At 40.3% G+C, this 20,551-nt stretch overlaps 1 protein-coding gene across 1 annotated transcript in view; it reads right to left on the bottom strand.

Moving 5' to 3' along the window:
* Positions 1-5,160: 5,160 nt before the first annotated feature.
* SPATA17 (spermatogenesis associated 17) overlaps positions 5,161-20,551 on the bottom strand; it is a 62,281-nt gene continuing 46,890 nt past the window's right edge. The window contains exon 10 of the mRNA XM_054712907.1: positions 5,161-5,243. Within this exon, the coding sequence (XP_054568882.1) occupies positions 5,163-5,243 (81 nt within the window). The 3' untranslated portion in view covers positions 5,161-5,162. The remainder of the gene's footprint in view (positions 5,244-20,551) is intronic.

A 20,551-nucleotide genomic window follows, 5' to 3' on the forward strand; every position in this document is an offset into this window, starting at 1 on the left:
AGGGATGTGTTTGGTCTCATCAGCCAGTGGCTGGAGAGAGGATGATAGTAAGGATATGAGAACACAGCATTTCCAGGTGTAATTTTTGTTGCAGTATTTCAAATGTTTTCATTATACTCTACATTTTTTATTATACACAGGTGCATTTACCTAGACCCAATCACATACTCCTTGAAATACTTGTTTCTTCACCCCAAAATGAGATTTCATGTTTCCTTTCTTGAAGTTTTTTTGTGTGGTTGATTGTTGCTCTGCCTGGCAAGATTGAAATCGTTCCCTTCAATGAAAAAAAAAAACTAACTTTCCACCTTCATAACAATGGTGCAAGGAAATGGGCTACCTCTGCTGGGCCTTATAAAATACAGTGAAAGAGACCATCACCACTCGATCTGAGCCACAGGATGGAATTATTCACTAAAAGGCTGGAGTGGGTATATTCCTGGTTTCCTGCCAAAGGCGTGGCCTCTGGACTGTGACCCACCACCACCAGGGGAGTCATTCAGACGCAACAATTAATCCCGAGCTGACCACTCGCTGGACCTGAGTCCAACACCCCGGTTGGTGTGGCTCAGTGGATAGAGCGTTGGCCTGCAGACTGAAGGGTTTTGGGTTTGATTCCGGTCAAGGGTTGTGGGCTGGATCCCCAGTAGGGGGTGTGCAGGAGGCAGCTGATCAATGATTCTCGACTAAGATGATGGGGTTATAATATGGCCTCGTCGGGGGACCATTCTTATGGCACTTTTGGTCACCAGGGGCTGTGGCTGTGACAGATATTCTCAGAAGCAAAAAAATCCAACTATTCACACACTATATGAAACTAGTCATCTGTAAAATAATATAGTTTATTGAATCATAAGCAGCATGGTTTATGTTGTGGTTTCTGTAGGATCCTCATGTGTATGTTCCTTTTAGAACTGGGGAGTTTTTGAATGACCTAGAGGGTTCCCATTTCTTCTTTGAACAAATGAGAAGGAGGGAGGGAAGAGGGGGAGGAGAGAGAGAGAGAGAGAGAGAGAGAGAGAGAGAGAGAGAGAGACTTCAAAGGCTGACACACTGTGTCCAGGTGCCTCAGCCAGGCAGTGGCGTCTTCGACTCCACAATCACTTCACACCTGAACCTCATGTTTACATTTTGTCTTCTTTTATTGTCTAAAAACAAAACAGTAAAGTGAGAGGAGATATTTTCTAAAAACAAAACACCGAGGTGAGGTGAGAAAAGGGAAAGAAGTCAGTAACACAGTTCTCAGATTCTCTACTCAAACCCTCCTCACTCAGAGTCCGCTCGGCGGGAGGTCTGGGGCCGCACCCTGAGCTGCCCCATTGCTAGCCTTGCTGCATCCACCCTGACCTCTGACCTCTGACCTCTGTCTGCACCTGCAGATCCTGATAAACAAAGGTGAGCGAGCGCAGACGCACAAGGCGCTGGGCCAACCTGCCCCAGCCATGGAGAAACAGGGCGAATGCCCTCCTGCACGCCTGGGGGCGGTTACAACGCCTTTATCCAGAGAACGCCTTTACCAAGAGGAAGATACTAAAGATGTCTTGATTTTTGTTTTGTCTTATTTTTGGAAATTCACTCTGATGAAATTGAAAAGGGTTACACATTCACACAGTGCCAGACTGGATGCCAAGGTTTAACAGGTTTTCTTGTTGAATGAGAGATTGAACCCCCGACGAGCACATACACTGAGTGGCCAGATCATTATGCATTCAGAGATCATAATGCATAATAATCTGGCCACTCAGTGTATATCCTATAGAATAAAAGGCTAATATACAAATTGTTCCCTCGACTAGGAGTTCGACCAGCAGGCTGGCCAGCCAACTGCCCATGTCCCCTCCCCCTGGCTAGGCTGGCCAGACCCCACCCATGCATGAATTCATGCAACGGGCCTCTAATACACACACACACACACACACACACTACACACACTGAGTGGCCAGATTATTATGTGTCCAGAGATCATAATAATCTGGCCACTCAGTGTATATCGCTTATTTCTCTCCTTACACAGCTGCTAAGACCGTATTTCCTCTTAAAAAAAAAAAGACAAATGTCACCCCTGTCCCAACGCAGGTGCTAACCAGACTCATTTTTCACTTTCCTTTTCCCCAGCCATTCCAGTCATTCAGATGCCAAATCCCTATGAGGAAGGAAGACAGGACACGGGTTTCCATGCACAACAGGTAATTTCATCAAAACTCATCTCATCGGGCCTCCAAATGGAAACAAGTCTTTCAGCAGAAAGAGGACCTGGACTGAAGCACATTGCGGAAAAGAACTTGAGACAGTTGAGATGCACACAACTCGAGAAGACTCAATGCACACAATACAATGCCCACTGGCCAATTGTCTCCTCCCCACCCGCCTGCTGACTTTCTACACTCAGCCCCGAAAGATGAATGGAGCTGAGGAAGGCAAAGCAGTCGGATGGACGGAAGGAGGCAGTCCTTTCTGATTCAGACCCGGCGGAGGGCTGGGAAACTACCCACCATTACCAAACTGAGCAGTTTATAAAGAAAAATTTAAAACAATTTAAAAGGAGTAAAATTATCCTAGTCAGAGAGTACATTTTAAAATATACGGTGCCCCCGAAACCGGTTTGGCTCAGTGGATAGAGCGTCGGTCTGTGGACTGAAGGGTCCCAGGTTCGATTCCGGTCAAGGGCATGTACATTGGTTGCAGGCACATCCCCGGTAGCGGGGTGTGCAGGAGGCAGCTGGTCGATGTTTCTCTCTCATCGATGTTTCTAGCTCTCTATTCCTCTCCCTTCCTCTCTGTAAAAAATCAATAAAATATATTTAAAAAAATAAAAATAAAAAAAAAAATAAAATATACGGTGCCCCCCCCAAAATGTATACATACTATGACTGAAGATTCTATTACATTTTGAAAATGAAAAGTATTTTAATAAGCACTGCCTTTTTCATTATTCCAAGTGTGCATACATTTTTGGGGGGAACGCCCTCTATGTGTGTGTTTAAAATCCAATTCATTCTGAGCAGTTTCGGTGGCTGAAATCTTAGTGGATTAACTGAAGTGGGTTGGTGTAGGCTCTGTTTATCCTAAACGCAGACACACTGAAGGGAAGAGAGATTAATCTGATAAAGGCGTCACCGTTTCTAATCGGACTGATGGGCAAGCGCAGGATGGGTGGGAGAGGCAACGTCGGGTGAGTTATCGTCCAGTGATGGACTACCTTGAAGCCAAAGCAATCAAGTAGATAGCTCTAAAAATTCCCCCGGCATCTTCAGTCAACACTTTGGGGCAAGTGTCTCCATCTTGGCCTTCTCTGCACAGAGCAGAAGCACTTTGTCAGATTTGGTGAAATGCAATCTTAAGGGGAGAGTCTAGCTGGGGCAGCTCCCCTCCACTTACCAAAATTAAACACGAGACATTCATTTCCATTCCGAGAGGAGGAGGTGACATTTTGATAATATTTCCAATTCGCAGAATAGTTGAAAATCCAAGAGCAGACTTACCAAGCATTTTTTTAAAAATTGTCACATATTTGTATTTACTCGTTGTAATTAAAAGTAACGCGGAACATTTGTTCATTGTCCTTCTTTCTTATAAATAATGTAGCAAGTAGTTATTTTGTCTTCAGAAAAAAAAAAGATAATTTTCTCTACATTATCATGATTGAATAAAGTCAAGCTGTTTTTGTAATTGGTAGGGAAGAGCAAGGAATTCCTAACTGGAGTATTTTGTCTTAACACGTGGCTTTTGTCTGATTAGATACATTTTCAAAAAATTAGGGTACAAAGACACATCTCCCCAAAAAGGTATCTACAATCTTAGATACCAATCTTACCCAGAGATAAGTACCATTAACATTTTTGCAATGTACAAATGTATACAAATATATGCAACACAGCAGTACTTGCAAATGTATTTTTCATAAAAGCGTAAGAACTTTTTTTTTAAGGAATAGCTAACTAAAATGAAGGGCAATTTTCTACTTATTTTAATGGCTTAGAAAGTGCAAATATTAAGGCTTTTTTTTTCTTCCAAATTATCAGGTAAGGATCTATGTCTCATCATTTAACTTAGCATATATTATCCAGTGTTCAATTTGTTTTCAAACTTTCACCACTACAAACAGAATATACCCTTGAATTAAAAGCTAAGTCACACACAGATAGGATAGATTTTACTTAGACTGCTTTATACTGTGAGTTAGAAATACCAGACAATTGTTTGAACGGGTAGTGATACTTTATAAACCTTTGGAACCGCAATTCCACCGGGCATTATAGATGAATATGTCTTATTTCCCTTCGCATTTTTCCTTTGAAGTCATTAAAAGGTAGGTAGTGGTACTTGTGTTGAACACACTGACTTCCACATTGAAGCATCCCGAGTTCTAAGTGGGGACAGGCGACACTGACGCTGAATGTAAGGAAATAAGTTGCTCGATCTACTCTGCCTTCCCCAGCGGACCAGAGCTCTCCCGTGGCCCTGGGGGTGGGAGGGCACCTGGGGAATTCCAACTCGCATGATTTCTCATTCCTGCCTCTTCCCTCTTCTCCTTCAACTGTGGTGATCTGTGCTGTCCTCATCCAATACCTCCTTTAATTTGGCTGAAAATGCCAGATTACTTCCTATAAGTCTCGCTTTGATTGTACTCACGCCTCTATTTTTAAACACCTTAGCCAGTGAATGCAGGACCCAGTGAGAGCTATTTCTGTGATCTTGAATTTTATGTAGGTCTTTGTTCTTCTCTGTACTGTAAACAGGGATAATCAGAGACCCCAGATACTATTTACTTGGAATTCCATAAAGACACCTAGTGGCTCAAGTAGCACACATATTGAATGAAGTCTATTAAACTACCTGTATCAATACAGTATTGAGAAACTGTTTTAGTTTTGTTACACCATCAATGTGTTATCACTGGATAGTGTAAAACTATTATTTATTGTATTAATTAACATAAAGTAAAATGTACTTCTGATTTTTGTAAGTTCTATTTCTTAACGTGTTTTTAGTCCATTTTGGAGATTTGAAAAACGAAACCAATGATTTTTTTAATGTTAAAACCCCATTACACTAGAATTAAAACGTGTCTGGTTTTGTTATGCATTAATATTATGGTAGCATGGCTTTTTAAATGCTTGATGGTTAAGTTACTTAAAATACTTGGCCAAAAATGCATACCTTTATAAAATCTGTCCAGCTTTTGAATATGACTTTCCGTACTGGGAGAAGAGATGGAACGATGGTAATACAGTTTGGAAATCCTAGAATAAAAAAGAGCAAAGATTACCACAGAGCTCTTACTGACTTTGTATTATTATTATTATTATTATTATTATTATTATTATCATTGGTTTTAAATATATATAACAATGACTAATTTTCAAAAAAGGAAATGAAATGATTAGTTTTATTTAAATGATCTTAGTTTAACCTTTTTATATTTATTAATTATATTTAGTGTTTATTTTAATATGTAAAATAACTCATTTTAAAAATGTACATTTTATGGATACAGACAACAGTATGATAACTGCCAGAGGAAAGGGGTGGGGGAGGTAAGAGAAGGTAAAGGGGGAATAAATGGTGATGGAAGGAGACTGGATGTGGGTGGTGAACACAATACAATATACAGATGATGCATTACAGAATTATATACCTGAAACCTGCATCATTTTATTAACCAATGTCACCCCAATGAATTCAATAAAAACATGATTAAATAAATGTACATTTCAACTTTTATTTTTTACATTTACTTTGGATAGAAATATATTCAAACTGTGTATGCTTTAAAAGCATCGAATGCATCTAGTAGAAAAGAAGGAAGACCTAAAGTCAATGATCTAAGCTTCCACTTTAGAAAACTAGGAAACAGTGAGCAGGAAAAGAAAGCCATAACCCAATCAGAGCAAAAATCACGAAATTGAAACAGAGACGAGCGAAAATCAACAAAACCAAAAGCTGGTTCTTTGAAAAGATCCGTAAAATCGATAAACACCTAGCCAGGCTAAGTGAGAAAAAAGAGAGAAGTCACAAATTAGTCACAGTTACTAAGAGAGATGGGTGGTTGCTACCAGTGCCCTGCACTTGAACTAAAAGGCTAAGTAAAGAAGGAACAGTGGACCGCACATCTGATAACTAAGGTGAACTGGACCAGCCACTTAAAAGACAGCCCCCCAAAACTCACACAAGGAGAAACACATAATCTGAATAGGCCTATATCTTTTTAAATATATTTTACTGATTTTTTACAGAGAGGAAGAGAGAGGGATAGAGAATTAGAAACATCGATCAGCTGCCTCTTGCACACCCCCCACTGGGGATGTGCCCGCAACCAAGGTACATGCCCTTGACCGGAATCGAACCCGGGACCCTTGAGTCCGCAGGCCGACGCTCTATCCACCGAGCCAAACCGGTTTCGGCGAATAGGCCCATATCTTTTTAAAAAATCAAATCAGTAATTAATAACCTTCCCAAACAGGCTTTGATTCTTTCTAGTGAATTCTACTGAACAAGGAAGAAATGATACTGTTCCAGAAAACAGAAGCTTCCTAAGGGAAGTACTTCCTAACTCCCTCTGTTTCGTCATCTAGAAGATGGAAATGTCCACCCCGGCCAGTGCTGCTTAGTGGTTAGAGCATCGGCCTGCTCACTGAAGGGTCGCTGGTTCGATTCCTGGTCAAGGTCACGTACCTGGGTTGCAGAGTCAATCCCTGGCCCAGGTCAGGATGTGTGCGGGAGGCAACCAATTAGCTTGAAAAAAATTCACGTTAGAACGAATGCACTGCCTGGGTAAGTGGCAGCTGGGGGATTTTTCTTTTTAAGACAATGACTAACTTTTGTCAAGGTTGGGGGATCACGTGAGAAAGTGATCCCCCTCCCAGAGAAGCACTGAGAGACTACATCTTCCCTCCACTTTTCCTGACATTGTCTACATCTGAGATTTGGGGGGTGGGATTTTTGATAACTTCTTGATGAGCTGGAGGGGAGGCCCTGGCATACCATGTCTTGTTCACTTTCTAATTACCTCCCGAAGAAGCAAACACCTTGAAACAATACACCGGGTCATTTAAAAGGCATAGGTGGCCCGGCCAGTGTGGCTCAGTTGATTGCGCATTGTTTCATGCACCAGGAGGTCACTGGTTCAATTCCTGCTCAGGGCACATGCCTGGGTTTCGAGTTTGATCCCCAGTAGGGGGAGTGCAGAAGGCAGCCAATCGTTGTTTCTCTCTCATCAATGTTTCTCTCTCTCTCCCTCTTCCTTCATCTCTCTCTAAAGTCAGGAAGAACTTTTTTTTTTTTTTTAAAGGAATAGCTAACTAAAACGAAGGGCAATTTTCTACTTATTTTAATGGCTTTGAAAGTGCAAATCTTACCCTGGGAATCGAGTAGTCATTAAACCTTAAAATAAACAGTCATATTGCCTTGCCTTCATAGAAGTCAGTGTGTCTCCTTCTGTAGCCTATCATTTTCATCAAACATTGTTTTCTACTTGTTGGTTTATTCTTTCACTGTGAAAACATGTATGATGATGTTTGGTATAAAAATCAAGAAATTAGTCTCGCGGCAGGGAATCTGCTAACAACACCGTTTTAATCTTATCCTTCAAGCAGAGGCAGAAAACATATTAATTGCAGCTTAATTTATGCAACAAATATTTCATTTTAATTATGCTTAATTTTTGTCAAGCTATAAAAATGTCAATAGTTCTGACACAGTGTTTGCCTACAAGTTTTTTTTTAAGTGAAAGAATTAAAATCAAACGCTGTTTCTGAAAGAAATTATGAAAGATTTCTAATTACCGCTGACGTTTTTGGAAAAAAAAAAAAATTGCTACTCCAGTGGCCCCAAAATAACATCTGGGAATGTGTGAACTTGAAGCTTTATTACCCGATATTTGTAATTCCTAGTAATATACATGCCTCATTAACAGGATGAAATTCTCACGGGGAGGATTTTCTTTTTTTATTCATAGGATAGATCAGTGACTGTCATTGACTGGTGCCTTGTCGCCACAGAAAGGTTTTTGTTAATTCCTCTCAGGGAAACGGAGACAAGAATAAGTGAGACTGACTACGGCTGATACACTGCATTGAACAAAAGAACATTTGCCATGAACAGAAAGGGAAAGAAAAACTGTCCAACCACCTAGGCTGATCGGCATGAATTACATTCGGCAAAACATTAGCAAGCTCTTGCCCTGGCCAGTGTGGCTCAGCTGGTTGGGCATCATCCCATTCACCTGAGAGGTGCTGATTTGATTCCTTGGGTCAGGGTGGGTGTGGGAGGCAACCGATCAGTCAACATTTCACTCTCACATGGATGTTTCTCTCCATCTCCCTCTCCCTTCCTCTCTTTCTAAAAATCAATTTAAAAAATCTTTTAAAAAAAGTTGTTAAGCTCTTACGAGGTGCAAATCCTCCCCAAACATTGTCACACATAAACAGGCTACCTCCTCCCGGAAAGCCTTCGTCTTCGGATGCAAATGCCAGCTCCCCGCACTGAGCATCGGTGCACAATCACGCTCCTCCCAGCCCTGGTCCAGCGTCTGTTCTGCATCAGTGACTCCCTCCCAGTGTGAGCCCCCTCACTGGATGGTCAGCCTCCTGGGGGCAGGATCCTGGCCTGCTGTGTTACATCCACCCCCTCCCACATTCACATCAACTTGAGAGTGAATAAAATGTCCTGGGTGTTCTGTGTCTAGAAACATCACTCTTATTTCAAAACCGTCTTCTGTGAAAGATGTATAGATCCATATTTTAAAACCATTCGTTGGGAAAGCTTTTAGTTTTAGGCTGGCCGAACAATTAATTTCCTGCCTTATCCTCAGAAATGTCCCCCCCTACCACACCTGCCCCGCCCCGAACTTGGAGGATAATAAACATCTACAAAAAGGCATCTGCAGGAATACCAGGAAACAGCAGTGACCCCAAATCATGATCAATGTCCCGCCAGATGAGACTTAAAAAGGAAGGGAGAACATGCCCTGGCCGGTGTGGCTCAGTGGACAGAGCGTTGGCCTGCAGACCAAAGGGTCCCAGGTTCGATTCCGGTCAAGGGCACATACCTCGGTTGCAGTCTCCTCCCCGGCCAGGGCCCTGGTCAGGGCGTGTGCAAGAGGCAACCAATCGATGTGTTTGTTTCACATCAATGTTTCTCTCTGTCTTTCCCTCTCTCTTCCACTCTCCCTAAAAAAAAAAATGAAAAAGAAAAAAGAAAAAGAAAAGGAAGGGAGAACAGACCAATGGAATTCCATCCTATTCTTCCTCCCTAAGCCCAAGGACGCTCAGCACTGGGATTGAACTGGAAGGTCAGAGTTGAAAGTGACCTCTGGGACGGAGGATCTTCCCTGAAAGTTGGGGGTGGGAGGGGGGAGGGAAGGGTGCGTAGGAGTACGCCACCCAGCATCACAAATCTCTGAACATACTTACTTTAACTAGGCACATGTTTTACTTGGTAAAAATAGAGTAAAAAAGAAATAATTAGTGCACCAAAATGTGTACTATTACCCTTAGATTTAAATTTTCTTTCTACTAGGACACTTTAATTAACTGCATCGCTCTCAGTAATTGATGCCCTATTTTTTATAGTTTTTATAAAATGCCTAAATATATAATTGCTCATTTTTTAAAACATTTTGCTTTCATTTTTTTTACATTTGACATCTTTAACAACGCTTCCCATAAGCAAGTCTACAGAATAAAACATATAAAAATGCAAATGAGATAGTCAACAGAAACTAATGTATTTTATAATGCCAACTCCTTTTATAAGCTTTGAGAAAATTATATACACATTCACTAGTCTATGTACAATATTTAACGTCTATATCTGAACCCAAATTACTAAAGACGATGATCTATTTTTCTGAACTCATGTCCTTTTCCCAAACTAAATCAAATGAAGAAAATGATGGGAATTTCCTCTCAAGCTATTTCATACATGGATGCCCCTGAACTTTACTGAGTCTAAACTCCAAAACATGTGCAGGTAAATCACTTTGGTATTCAAAACACTAAGGGATGTTTATTTGCTGTTGCCATTAAGAGCACAATTTATTGCAGAACATTCAAATCTGAGTCCTAATTTATTTAAACTCTATAAATGAAAGGCTGTTAAATTCGAGGATACTGACATTTGATAGATAAGAATTTCATCTCAATTTTTAATACACTCTTTCATTATTATTTTTGAACAATATAAAATTTTTGCAAGATTAAGAAGACAGAAAAATAGAACAATTTAAATGATTATGACCTTCTGAAATCCTATGTTTGGCATGGTCACACAGTAGAGGAGAAAATAACTCTTGAATAAAGTTCAATTCAACTATGTGTGTATTTTTAATTATACCTCCTTTGTTACACATAAGAATTTATAAGAAACAAAGTAAAAAATAAGTATGTCTCATCATGGTCAATAGATAATAATGGTTACTAATTAGTTGATATCTCTTTTTAAATTGTACTTTAAAACTAAACCATTAATATATGATGTCCATAGTAAATGAACTATATTCAATTAATATTTAAAAACACTTGAGAAACTTTGGCTGGTTAAGTAGGTTAACCACTCCTGTAATATTATTTCATCTCCTATTTTATTGAAGAAACACTTTTTATAAGAAATACTAGAGGCCCAGTGCACGGATTTGTGCACTGGTGGGGTCCCTCGGCCTGGCCTGCACCCTCTAGCAATCTGGGACCCCTCAGGGGATGTTGGACTGCCAGTTTCGGCCCGATACCCATAGGCCAGGCCGGGAGACCTCACTGGTGCATGAATCCGTGCACTGGGCCTCTAGTATGCATATAAGATCTTTGGTTAATCTCTTCCCGCCTTCCCCCCTCCCTGCTTCCCTCTGAGATTCATCAGTCTGTTCCACCTTTCCATGCCTGTGTGTTGAGCATCTGCCCCCTGGTGGTCAGTGCGTGTCATAGCTACCAGTTGAACAGTCGAGTGGTCAAATGGTCGAATGGTCGAACCGTTGCTTAGGCTTTTATATATATAGATAACATAAATTCAATATAAGAAACAATATAAAGTATAAAAGTAGCAAGTTCTAAGTAGTTCAGATTTGGCAGTGATGCAACAGGCTAAAATAATTTACTAGTGTATTCACATGCCTTATAGCCATTAGCAATTTGAAGGTTAATATAAATGATGAATAGAAAACATCTCTGAATTAAACTTGATAAATTAAAAGTGTTTTAAACAAATCAAAATCTTACAGAGGTAATTCAGAGTTTCTTTTTAACAAATAATAACCAGAGTGGTCTTGATTTTATTCAATACTACTGAATAAAATTTTGGCAATCTATCTTCACTTTACTTAAGAAAAGAAAAAGAAGTATTGAAAAGCCACTTTAAAACTTTACTTTATCATGAATATAATATTAATATGCTAGACTGAAATAATTATAACTGTAGATTCTTTAATGCAAACATTATTTAGCAATGTACTTTAGGACATTAATGTGTTATACTTTATGTATCTCTTATGTTGACATATGTTTAGCTAACATAGATGATGACATAGGTGTTGGTCATCAATGATATTTCTAGAAACCCATTAGTTTCCAGGAGCTTGGAAGTTAATGGCCAAGGTATTTCAACTAGTGTCGTCTGCTCTCCAACTCTCCAGTTAGGGCCTATCCAAATTTTCAAAACTGTTAATATGATTTAGGGGATATTAACCTCACACAATGTTCCATTAAGCTCTTATCCATCACGGGGGCTAGTTAATTAGCCTTGGACGAATTTTCTCTTCCAAGAATCTTACATTTAGAGCCCTGGTGAAAACTCCTTTTTGTCTCTGCCATCAATGGCCCATGGGACTGGCTTAGGGTGTGGGAGGCAAATTGCGAACAACAGCTACCACCATCTACGTCCTCATGGGCGAAGCAGAAGTCACCACAAGAGGGCCCAGGGCTCAGTTACCCCAGTGCATCTTCTGAGGTTTTCAAATGGCACAATATTCTTAGTCTAAGTAAATTGCTCTGAAATTCCTCCTTACTTCCTAAAATTCATTTAAAAATTTTCAGTTAAAGATGACATTCAGTATCATATCAGTTTCAGGGGCACAGCAGAGTGGTTAGACATTTATGTAACTTACAAGGTGATCCCCGATAAGTCTAGAACCACCTCACACCCCCTCGCCCCCCACTCCACACCATACACAGTTACTACAACCTCCTTACTTACTTTTCACTTAATCAGAAACATTAGAGTTGGATCTATTTTGGAGTCATTAATTCTTTGAGAGGAATTTCTACCTCCCCAGGAGCCTTCGGGATAATGGGTGGAAAATGCCAAATGGTTGAGCTACAGAAGCCAAGCTGGAGGCAAGGCTTCCTATAGGTTCTGTCGGGGCTCGCTGCATGCGGGGCCTCTGGGCCACGCAAACAAGAGTTGAGGAGGCACCACCGGGTTAGGACTACACGTGTTCAGCTCTTCCGCCCAGGATTCGTGTTGGAGAGCCAGGCAATGAGGGTGAGTGAATTGTGCTGCCCTCTAACTGAAGCCTGGAAGAAGACTTGACCAAGGAGAGAGAAGATGCAGATCCACAGTTCTCTACGTTGGTAAACAGCTAAATTATTAACATTATGTATTACTAGAGGCCCGGTGCATGGAATTCGTACATGGGTAGGGTCCCTAGGCCTGGCCGGCGATCAGGGCCTATGGGGCCTTCCTTCCTTGCCGCCCCCTGGTGGTCAGCGCATGTCACAGCGAGCGGTTGAACTCCCAAGGGGACAATTTGCATATTAGCCTTTTATCATATAGGATTACTTTTGCTGTTGCAAACATCTTTTGTGCTAACTTAGTCTCCAAAGGATCTGATAATGAATCTGGTCCTGTAATATACAAAGATGTAATTGATCGCCCTAAGTCAAGTCCAAACACAGCCTGAAGGATCCAATGGTGAGGAAGTAAAACACGTGCAGTACAGACGATCTATTGCTGTTGCACCTGAACTCAGTTTACTTGTGTCCAAGGGTGAGCTGCCGCTGCAAAACTCCATCTCTATGAATCCATAGCTTACAAAATCCTACAAAGGTTATTCCATCAAATCTTCATAATAGTATCTCTGTTTTGGAGACGAGGAAATTGAAGGCTTTAGATAGCTTTCTTATTAAACTACATACGGAAATTTGGTTAGAATTCTTATTACATGTCATTAATATTATATTTGGGCAGAAACTGTTAGAGTGTTTAAATGGTATTTTTAAAAACTTGTTAACCGACTATGGATTACCAAATGTAGGGATAAAGAGGTAAATCACGAAAAAGGTTTTCAGTAGATGATAACACACATGGTAAACACTTCAACAATTTTAAAGACTACATACTGAAAACTTAGGGTTCCTAGGAGGGCAAACCTCCAAGTACCCAATAATTCCTTGCCCTATTAGAACATACTGATATATCTATGCTTAGATGCTTAAGCATATACAACATTATGCATATATTCTTTTTTTTAAGAGCTAAATTATGTTTTAATACATTTTTATTTGATTTCGGAGAGGAATGGAGAGGGAGAGAGAGATAGAAACACCAATGATGAGAGAGAATCATTGATGGGCCGCCTTCTGCACACCCCCTACTAGGGATTGAGCCTGTAACCTGGGCAAATTCCCTGACTGGGAATTGAACTGTGACCTCCTGGTTCATAGATCGATATTCAACTACTGAGCCATGCCAGCTGGGCCAGAGCTAAATTATTTTTAACGACTTCCAACTCCAATATTCTATAGTGACACGATTCCCAGCAAGTCTACAAAACATCTGGAAAGAATTTATAAAATCTTAGAAACTGGCATACAGGAGGAAAAAGTAGGTTTAAAGAGCTAGTTGAGATAATAAAGCATAATTATTAAGAATCTAGACTTCAGCAATGATTAGCTTTATTTTCTAGTCTGTAAAATGAGAGGAAATGATAGTATCAACATCCCAGGTGAGTTCTGAGGATGATACAGAACTTTGGTCTCAGTGCTTCCAGATGTTTGGCTTAATCCAAGATGTAGACAAAACGATGCTGAACGATAAACAGGCAGCTCTGCTCCCCTAACAGTAAACTACCGCCTACGTATTTATTTCTTAGAAACTCTAGCTGGAATTTCAGTCACTAACCACCAGCTGTGATGGCACGTGGTACACCTACATTTGAGAGACATGCTGTTTGACATGACTATGCTTTACTGCTACCTGGAGCAGGACTGAAACAGTGAATCCACTTTCATTTTGGGGGTCCTTTTATTCGCTTTCTACCACTTGGTCCGCTGATATTCCTAATAAAAAGTGTTTTCTTATAAACTAGCCCGTGCAAGCCCTGTCCTGAGACTGTAATATTTTAAAACACACACACACAACACACAACAACAACAACAACAACAGTCTAAGCTTTAGGGAAAAAACCAATTACAGAAACAACATTAAAAACGCCAAGCACCAGGCAGAAGCAATTCTGGATCAGTTTAAAAAAGTGATTGATGAGACTCTAATCCAAGCTGAAGGACCAGTTTCACGAAGAGCTGTGACCATTCCGCACACTTCATTAGCTGCCATAATTAGCCTGGTGTTGCAATTTGTCAGAACTGGTGGGGACAATTTTCCTCGGAATGCAAACATCAAAAACACAGGGCCTCTCAGACTTCCGAAGGGGCTGGTGAGAGGCTTTTTCTGGCCTCTGTTAACAAAAAGATTAATTATTGCTGATGGGAGGCTGGGCGGTGATTGTCACTCTGTCCATGTGCATTACTTTTAGCATTAGAGGGAGGACGTGGGTGACACCACGCCACTCCATCAAGTGGCCTCACGTTGGAGCACAGAGTCGCTTTTAATATCCGGGGCATTTCTGATGGGTTTTTCTTTCTCTTTGCAGGGTCCAAGACTCACACCTAACCTATATAATAAAAGGCTAATATGCAAATAGACCAAATGGCAGAACAGCCGGAACAACTGGTCGCTATGACATGTGCTGGCCACCAGGGGGCGTGGGCAGAACATGGCGGGCATCGGCTGAGGAGGAATGGTGGAGCAGGTGAGCGGGGGCGCCAGACCAAGGTGGGTGCCAATTGCTGTCATCAGGGCGAGCCTCTGCTGCTTAAGGAAAATTCTTTGCTCCTGTGTGCCGCGGTCCTGCCCGGTGCTAGCCCCTGCTGCCGGCCCTCATCGCCCCTGAGGACTTCTCCACCTCCCCCTGCTCCTGAGGGGCGATCAGGGCAGCAGCCACTGCTTGCACCCTCTGACAGTGTCGGCCCTGCTTGCACCCGCTGCTGGCGCTGGCCCCAATTGCTCTGTGTGGGAGCGGTGGCAGTAAGAGTGGGCTGCTGGCAGACAGAAGACCGGGGCCAGGCAGGGGTGCAGAGGATGGGCTAAGACCCGCCCCTGTGCCTACTGCAGCCTCACTGCCCACAGTTCCTTTCAAGGTGCACGAATTCGTGCACTGGGTCCCTAGTTCATTGATATCAGGATTTTCAAACAGCCTCCAAAACACTGAGAAGTTGGGTCGATGCACTTTGCCTCAAGTTTTAGCTTCCTTCCTTCCTTAACTGTGCAGATCAGCAAAAGAGTGGTTCCGTATATTTCTATGATCGAGACATCTTTCAAATACATTTATGAATCTTCCAAGACCACATGTGTTTAATAATCTATGAAGCTACATTCATGTCACCTGTATTTATGAATAGAGCAATGTCATCTCAAGTGTGGATGAAGGGGATATAGTTTGATTTTCCACAATATAAATTCATGAAATCTAATGAAGAGGGATGGAAGGAAAGGGACTCTTACTTAGTTTTCTTAAAACAAAACTGATTTAGTCCTTTTGCTATAGGTTGAGTTTATCCAAAATCAATAGTGTATAGTTATATGCAGTGTCATTGAAATTTTTTTTCCAAACTCTCTTAATTTTTAATCCCCTTGGCTGTATCATTATTTAATTATTTGCATTAAGATCATTATTGCTAAGCCCAAACTATGTTTTTTAAAAAAAATCTCGTTCCTTGAATTGACCTGCAAACTGGAAGGAATAATTTAGTGATATGTGGAGGGAGGAGCCATAGCTGAAGAAACTAGTATTGTTTTCAAATCCACTTCATAGCAGAGAAAAAGTGTTAAAGTGAAAAAACATAACCACATCAGAGGACAATGCTTCCCTGAGTTTCCAGGGGTGGGGATTTTCCACAGATTCCATCACAATCAAGTCATTTTCACCTCAAACAACTGGACAAATGTGTCACTTAGAGATGGGTTGGCCAATGGAAATACAATGTGGAAGTATCTTATATAATTTACATTTTCGAGTAGTCATGTTAGAAATAGAAACGAGAAACAGGTGAAATTAGTTGGATGGGAATAAAATATTTTAACCCAATAAATCCAATTTACTGTCAAGGTGTGGGCATGTTTAGAGGTTCTTTTGTTGAGCATAACTTCAATTAGAAGGAAACATCTCATAATCTCATGACTAGACAGAGTATCTACAGTTTTTGGAAACATGTCTGGTTTGACTGTTGGATGAAAAGAGTTTCGCATTCCATCTTGGTTGTTTCTTTCTAAATTAGCATGAATGGCTCTCAAAGATGCTGCCCCAAAATCCTGAATGGAGGCGTGCATACTCCTTCACGGTAGTCAGCCTCAGAGCCGGAGCCTTGTCAGAGAATGGTTGGGACGAAATGAGAGCAGAACATGAAATGAAAGGTCCTGAAGGTCAGGAGTCAACTTTAAGTAGAAGTTTCAAAATACTTGGGAGAAATGTGAAACCATGGCTGGGACAACACAAGGAGTTCACTCACAGATTGGATTACCTGGAGAATTTTATTGTTATGATTCAATGCACTCTAGCCATATTACGCACGGTGCCAAGAAGTCACACATCCTTCTGAACAAACTCTTACTCTGGAAAATGAGATTAGAGGGAGATCATTAAACCGACTCTCTAATTCTGGAGGAAGTGCTTCTGCAGGCTGAAGTGGAAAATGACAATCTGTTTATGTCTGCACAGGCGGAAATCTCTCTACACCAGGGACATTCCCAATCTCTGCTCAAGTTCACTTCCGCTTCAGTGTCCCTAACATGACACACGGGTTTGGAACTCTCCGCTGTCACAGACTGTATCAATGATGCAGACTCCAAAATTCAGAATCTCAATGGTTTAAGGACAAAAAATAAAATAAAATGACAGGAGTTCAATCTAGAGATTTGTAGAAAATTTTTATGCACCCTTACTCCAACCTTTGCTATCTGACAAAGCAAATCATTGGGGTTCTAATTCCATTGGACACTACATACCTTAGTAAATTGTTATTTTTGAGATCTTCGCCATTAGAACAAAAGGTTGAAATCAAATTCATATCAAAGGTAGGGGTACTGCCATATATAAAGGCCTATCCCAACATTTCAACTTCTTACTCAAGTGCAACTATGGTAGTGTTTTCATTGAAATTTATTCTTATATAATTTCTATACATGCAAAATTTGGATTCACTCCCACATCTTTATAAAGCAGACACTTGAGAGTAATAACTGTAAACAAAAACTTTAGAAAAATTGTTACATTTTTCTTCACTTTTAAACTAAGAAATTAGTTTCCAATAAAATTGATGGCATGCAAATGCTATTTTGCATTTGTATATTTGCACTTTTTTTCTTCTTGGGAGAAGGTAAATAGTTTCAATTAGATTTTCCCAAGGGTCAGATATCAGAAAAGATATCAGATTATTAATTTGAAGTCTTAACATCATTTCCGAAGAAAAAGAGCAGTCTCTTCATTTAAACTAAAAAACCCACATTGCCACTCTTGCATTTTAAGTCAAACTTCCCACATAACATAAATGCAAGATCTGAGGTTGGCAAAGGGAAGTCAAACCACGTGGCTAAGTTGGAGAAGAGCAGATACCTGACTTACATTGGTGAGCTGGTGAGTCTGTGCGCTAACCAGGTCTTGGGCGCAGACGTCCAAGCCCACAACCATGGAACATGCCCTTGTAACGGATCCTTTGTCCTACGTCACTCTTTCCCACTACGCTTCCACAGAGAAAATAACCACAGGGTAGAGTAACACTTTGACATGCAAATTTCAATATTTATTTCTCCTTCCTACCCCATCCGATGATGCCCTTCCTCCACGTGGGTGTGTTCACAGCTGAGCAGAAAGGACTAATGAGCTCAACGGGCAAAGACAGACAGATCTTGAGTGTATGCAGGAGACAGACGTACGTCAGTTATTGAGATCTGAAGGCAACTAACTTTTTGACTATAATGTTTATAAATAAAAACAAGTTACACTGTCAAAGGTAGGGGTACTGCCATATGAAAGGCCTATCCCAACATTTATATATAATATTGTTATTATATATAATCCTATGAGGTCATTACATATAATAACAATAAAAATTATTATTTATTTACCAAAATTAAAAAGTACATATAGGAAAGAGGGAAAACTTGAAAAGAAATATCTTTCTTTGCTTTGAGTAATACACTTTACTGAGGCAGTATTTTATGCTCTATTGTACCTGTAGCAGAAAGAAGCTTTCTTAAAAGTATGTCATCAAAAATCAATCTTTAAATTTACCAATGATTATTTTAATACTACCAAGCGGTAACTTTGTATTAATACATGGGCTAGCCCAGCTGGCATGGCTCAGGGGCTGAGCATGACCTATGAACCAGGAGGTCAGGATTCGATTCCTAGTCAGGGTACATGCCTGGGTTGCGGGCTTGATCCCCAGTGTGGGCATGTAGGAGGCAGCCAATTAATGATTGTCTCTCATCACTGATGTTTCTATCTCTCTCTCCCTCTCCCTTCCTCTCTGAAATCAACAAAAATATATTTTAAAAAATACATGGGCTACATTCTTGGATAATTTTCTTCATGGAATACCAAATACTGAACATTTAATATTTGAACATCTCCCAATCGACAAAATCATCCAACTTCATATCCTTTTTTTTTTATCAGCATCTATGTCTATTACAGATCAGTAAGATGAGAGTTTGAAAGTCAAAGCATGAAAAAATTTTATCAGTAATGTTTTGGAGTGAAAAGAAATAAGTACATATGTTAGCTAAAAATATACCTAATATATCCCCTCATCTTTTTTTTTTTCTGGAATACTTTTAGAATTTTTACTGTACATTGAAATTTAGGTCATACTAGCTGTATATATGGAAACTTACTTTCAAAACTGAGTATACATTTTATATCTCACATCCTGTACTACCTTAATTTATGCTGTTAGGACCAGAAAGTATATTCATACTTGCAGATTAGATTGCTTCCAACCTTTGGACATTATTTATGCATATTAAATGTCAACATGAAAATGACAGATGATTTCTGCATTCAATTAGAAGAACAATATGCGCTTGTCTCAAAAATCATAGAAGAGATAAAGTCAGCAAAGTTTCGGCTCCAAACAAAAATAGTTTCAAAGTCCACTTAGTTCTTTTAGAAAATGCTGTTCTGAAGAAAATGCTTTCGCCTTTTTTCAGGGTTTGTGGGCTTTAGCAATATAAATGAACTTGGACTGATTAAGTCGACAAATAAAAAGGAAGCAATTTTCTTAAACAGTACACACAACATAAAAGCGAAGGAAAAAGTATATTGCAAATGCTATTTGTTCTTCATCATTGCTATCATAAAGGTCAGCCTGACACAGGGTACTAGGTTGGTGAGCTACAAAGAAATCTGGACAGATAGGCCTCCAGCCCAGTCTTCCAATGATGAATCATTTGATTCATAAAGGAACATACTCAGAAAGACTACAGAGTGAAAGTATTAAAACACTGAATGAACGCACATAAAATACATTTTATGTACCCTAAGAAAAATTAATTTTGGACTTGAATCCAATTTTTAAATTTTTTAAGAACTGATTTTAGAGAGAAGGGAGAGGGAGAGAGAGAAAAACATGAATGATGAGAGAGAATCATTGATTGGCTGCCTCCTGCACGCCCTCTATTGGGGATCGGGCCTGCAACCTGGGCATATGCCCTGACCGGAATCGAACCATTGACCTCCTGGTTCATGGGCTGACACAACCACTGCGCAACACTGGCCAGATTGCAAATGCGATTTTTATATCAGCATTTAACTTTTTTAAATACGAAACTTGCCACTGCATCTAACTTCACTTGGGAGAGGGGCTCTGAAGGAAGCAGAGGGAGGAAACTGGTCTCCTAGCATTTGGCATAAGTGAGTCAGTCACTGTGGATGGGAGGGATTTGGAAGATACTGGATGTCGGGAGGAGAGATGAGTTCTGTGTTGAGCATAATCGGTGTGAGCTGTCGCAGGGATAAGCAAAGAAATCAATTGAAAGAGTAATACAGCCACATTTTTTTCCCTCTCTAATGCTGCTTACAGGCAAGTTGCACGATTAAATGAAGAAGGTAGGCAAAGCAAGGCATTTGTAATACAACAGACAAATGACAATGCCTCGCTAGTGAGACAGCATAATAAGGACCATCTAATTTTCTCCTTAAAATCCATTTATTCTCCAAAGCCCTCGATCATCATCAAGGGAGCACATTTTTCAACCAAGGAATTACAGAGGAGGAGAATTAGAT

This window comes from Eptesicus fuscus, chromosome 24 (genome assembly GCF_027574615.1).
Source record: "Eptesicus fuscus isolate TK198812 chromosome 24, DD_ASM_mEF_20220401, whole genome shotgun sequence".
Lineage (NCBI taxonomy): Eukaryota > Metazoa > Chordata > Mammalia > Chiroptera > Vespertilionidae > Eptesicus > Eptesicus fuscus.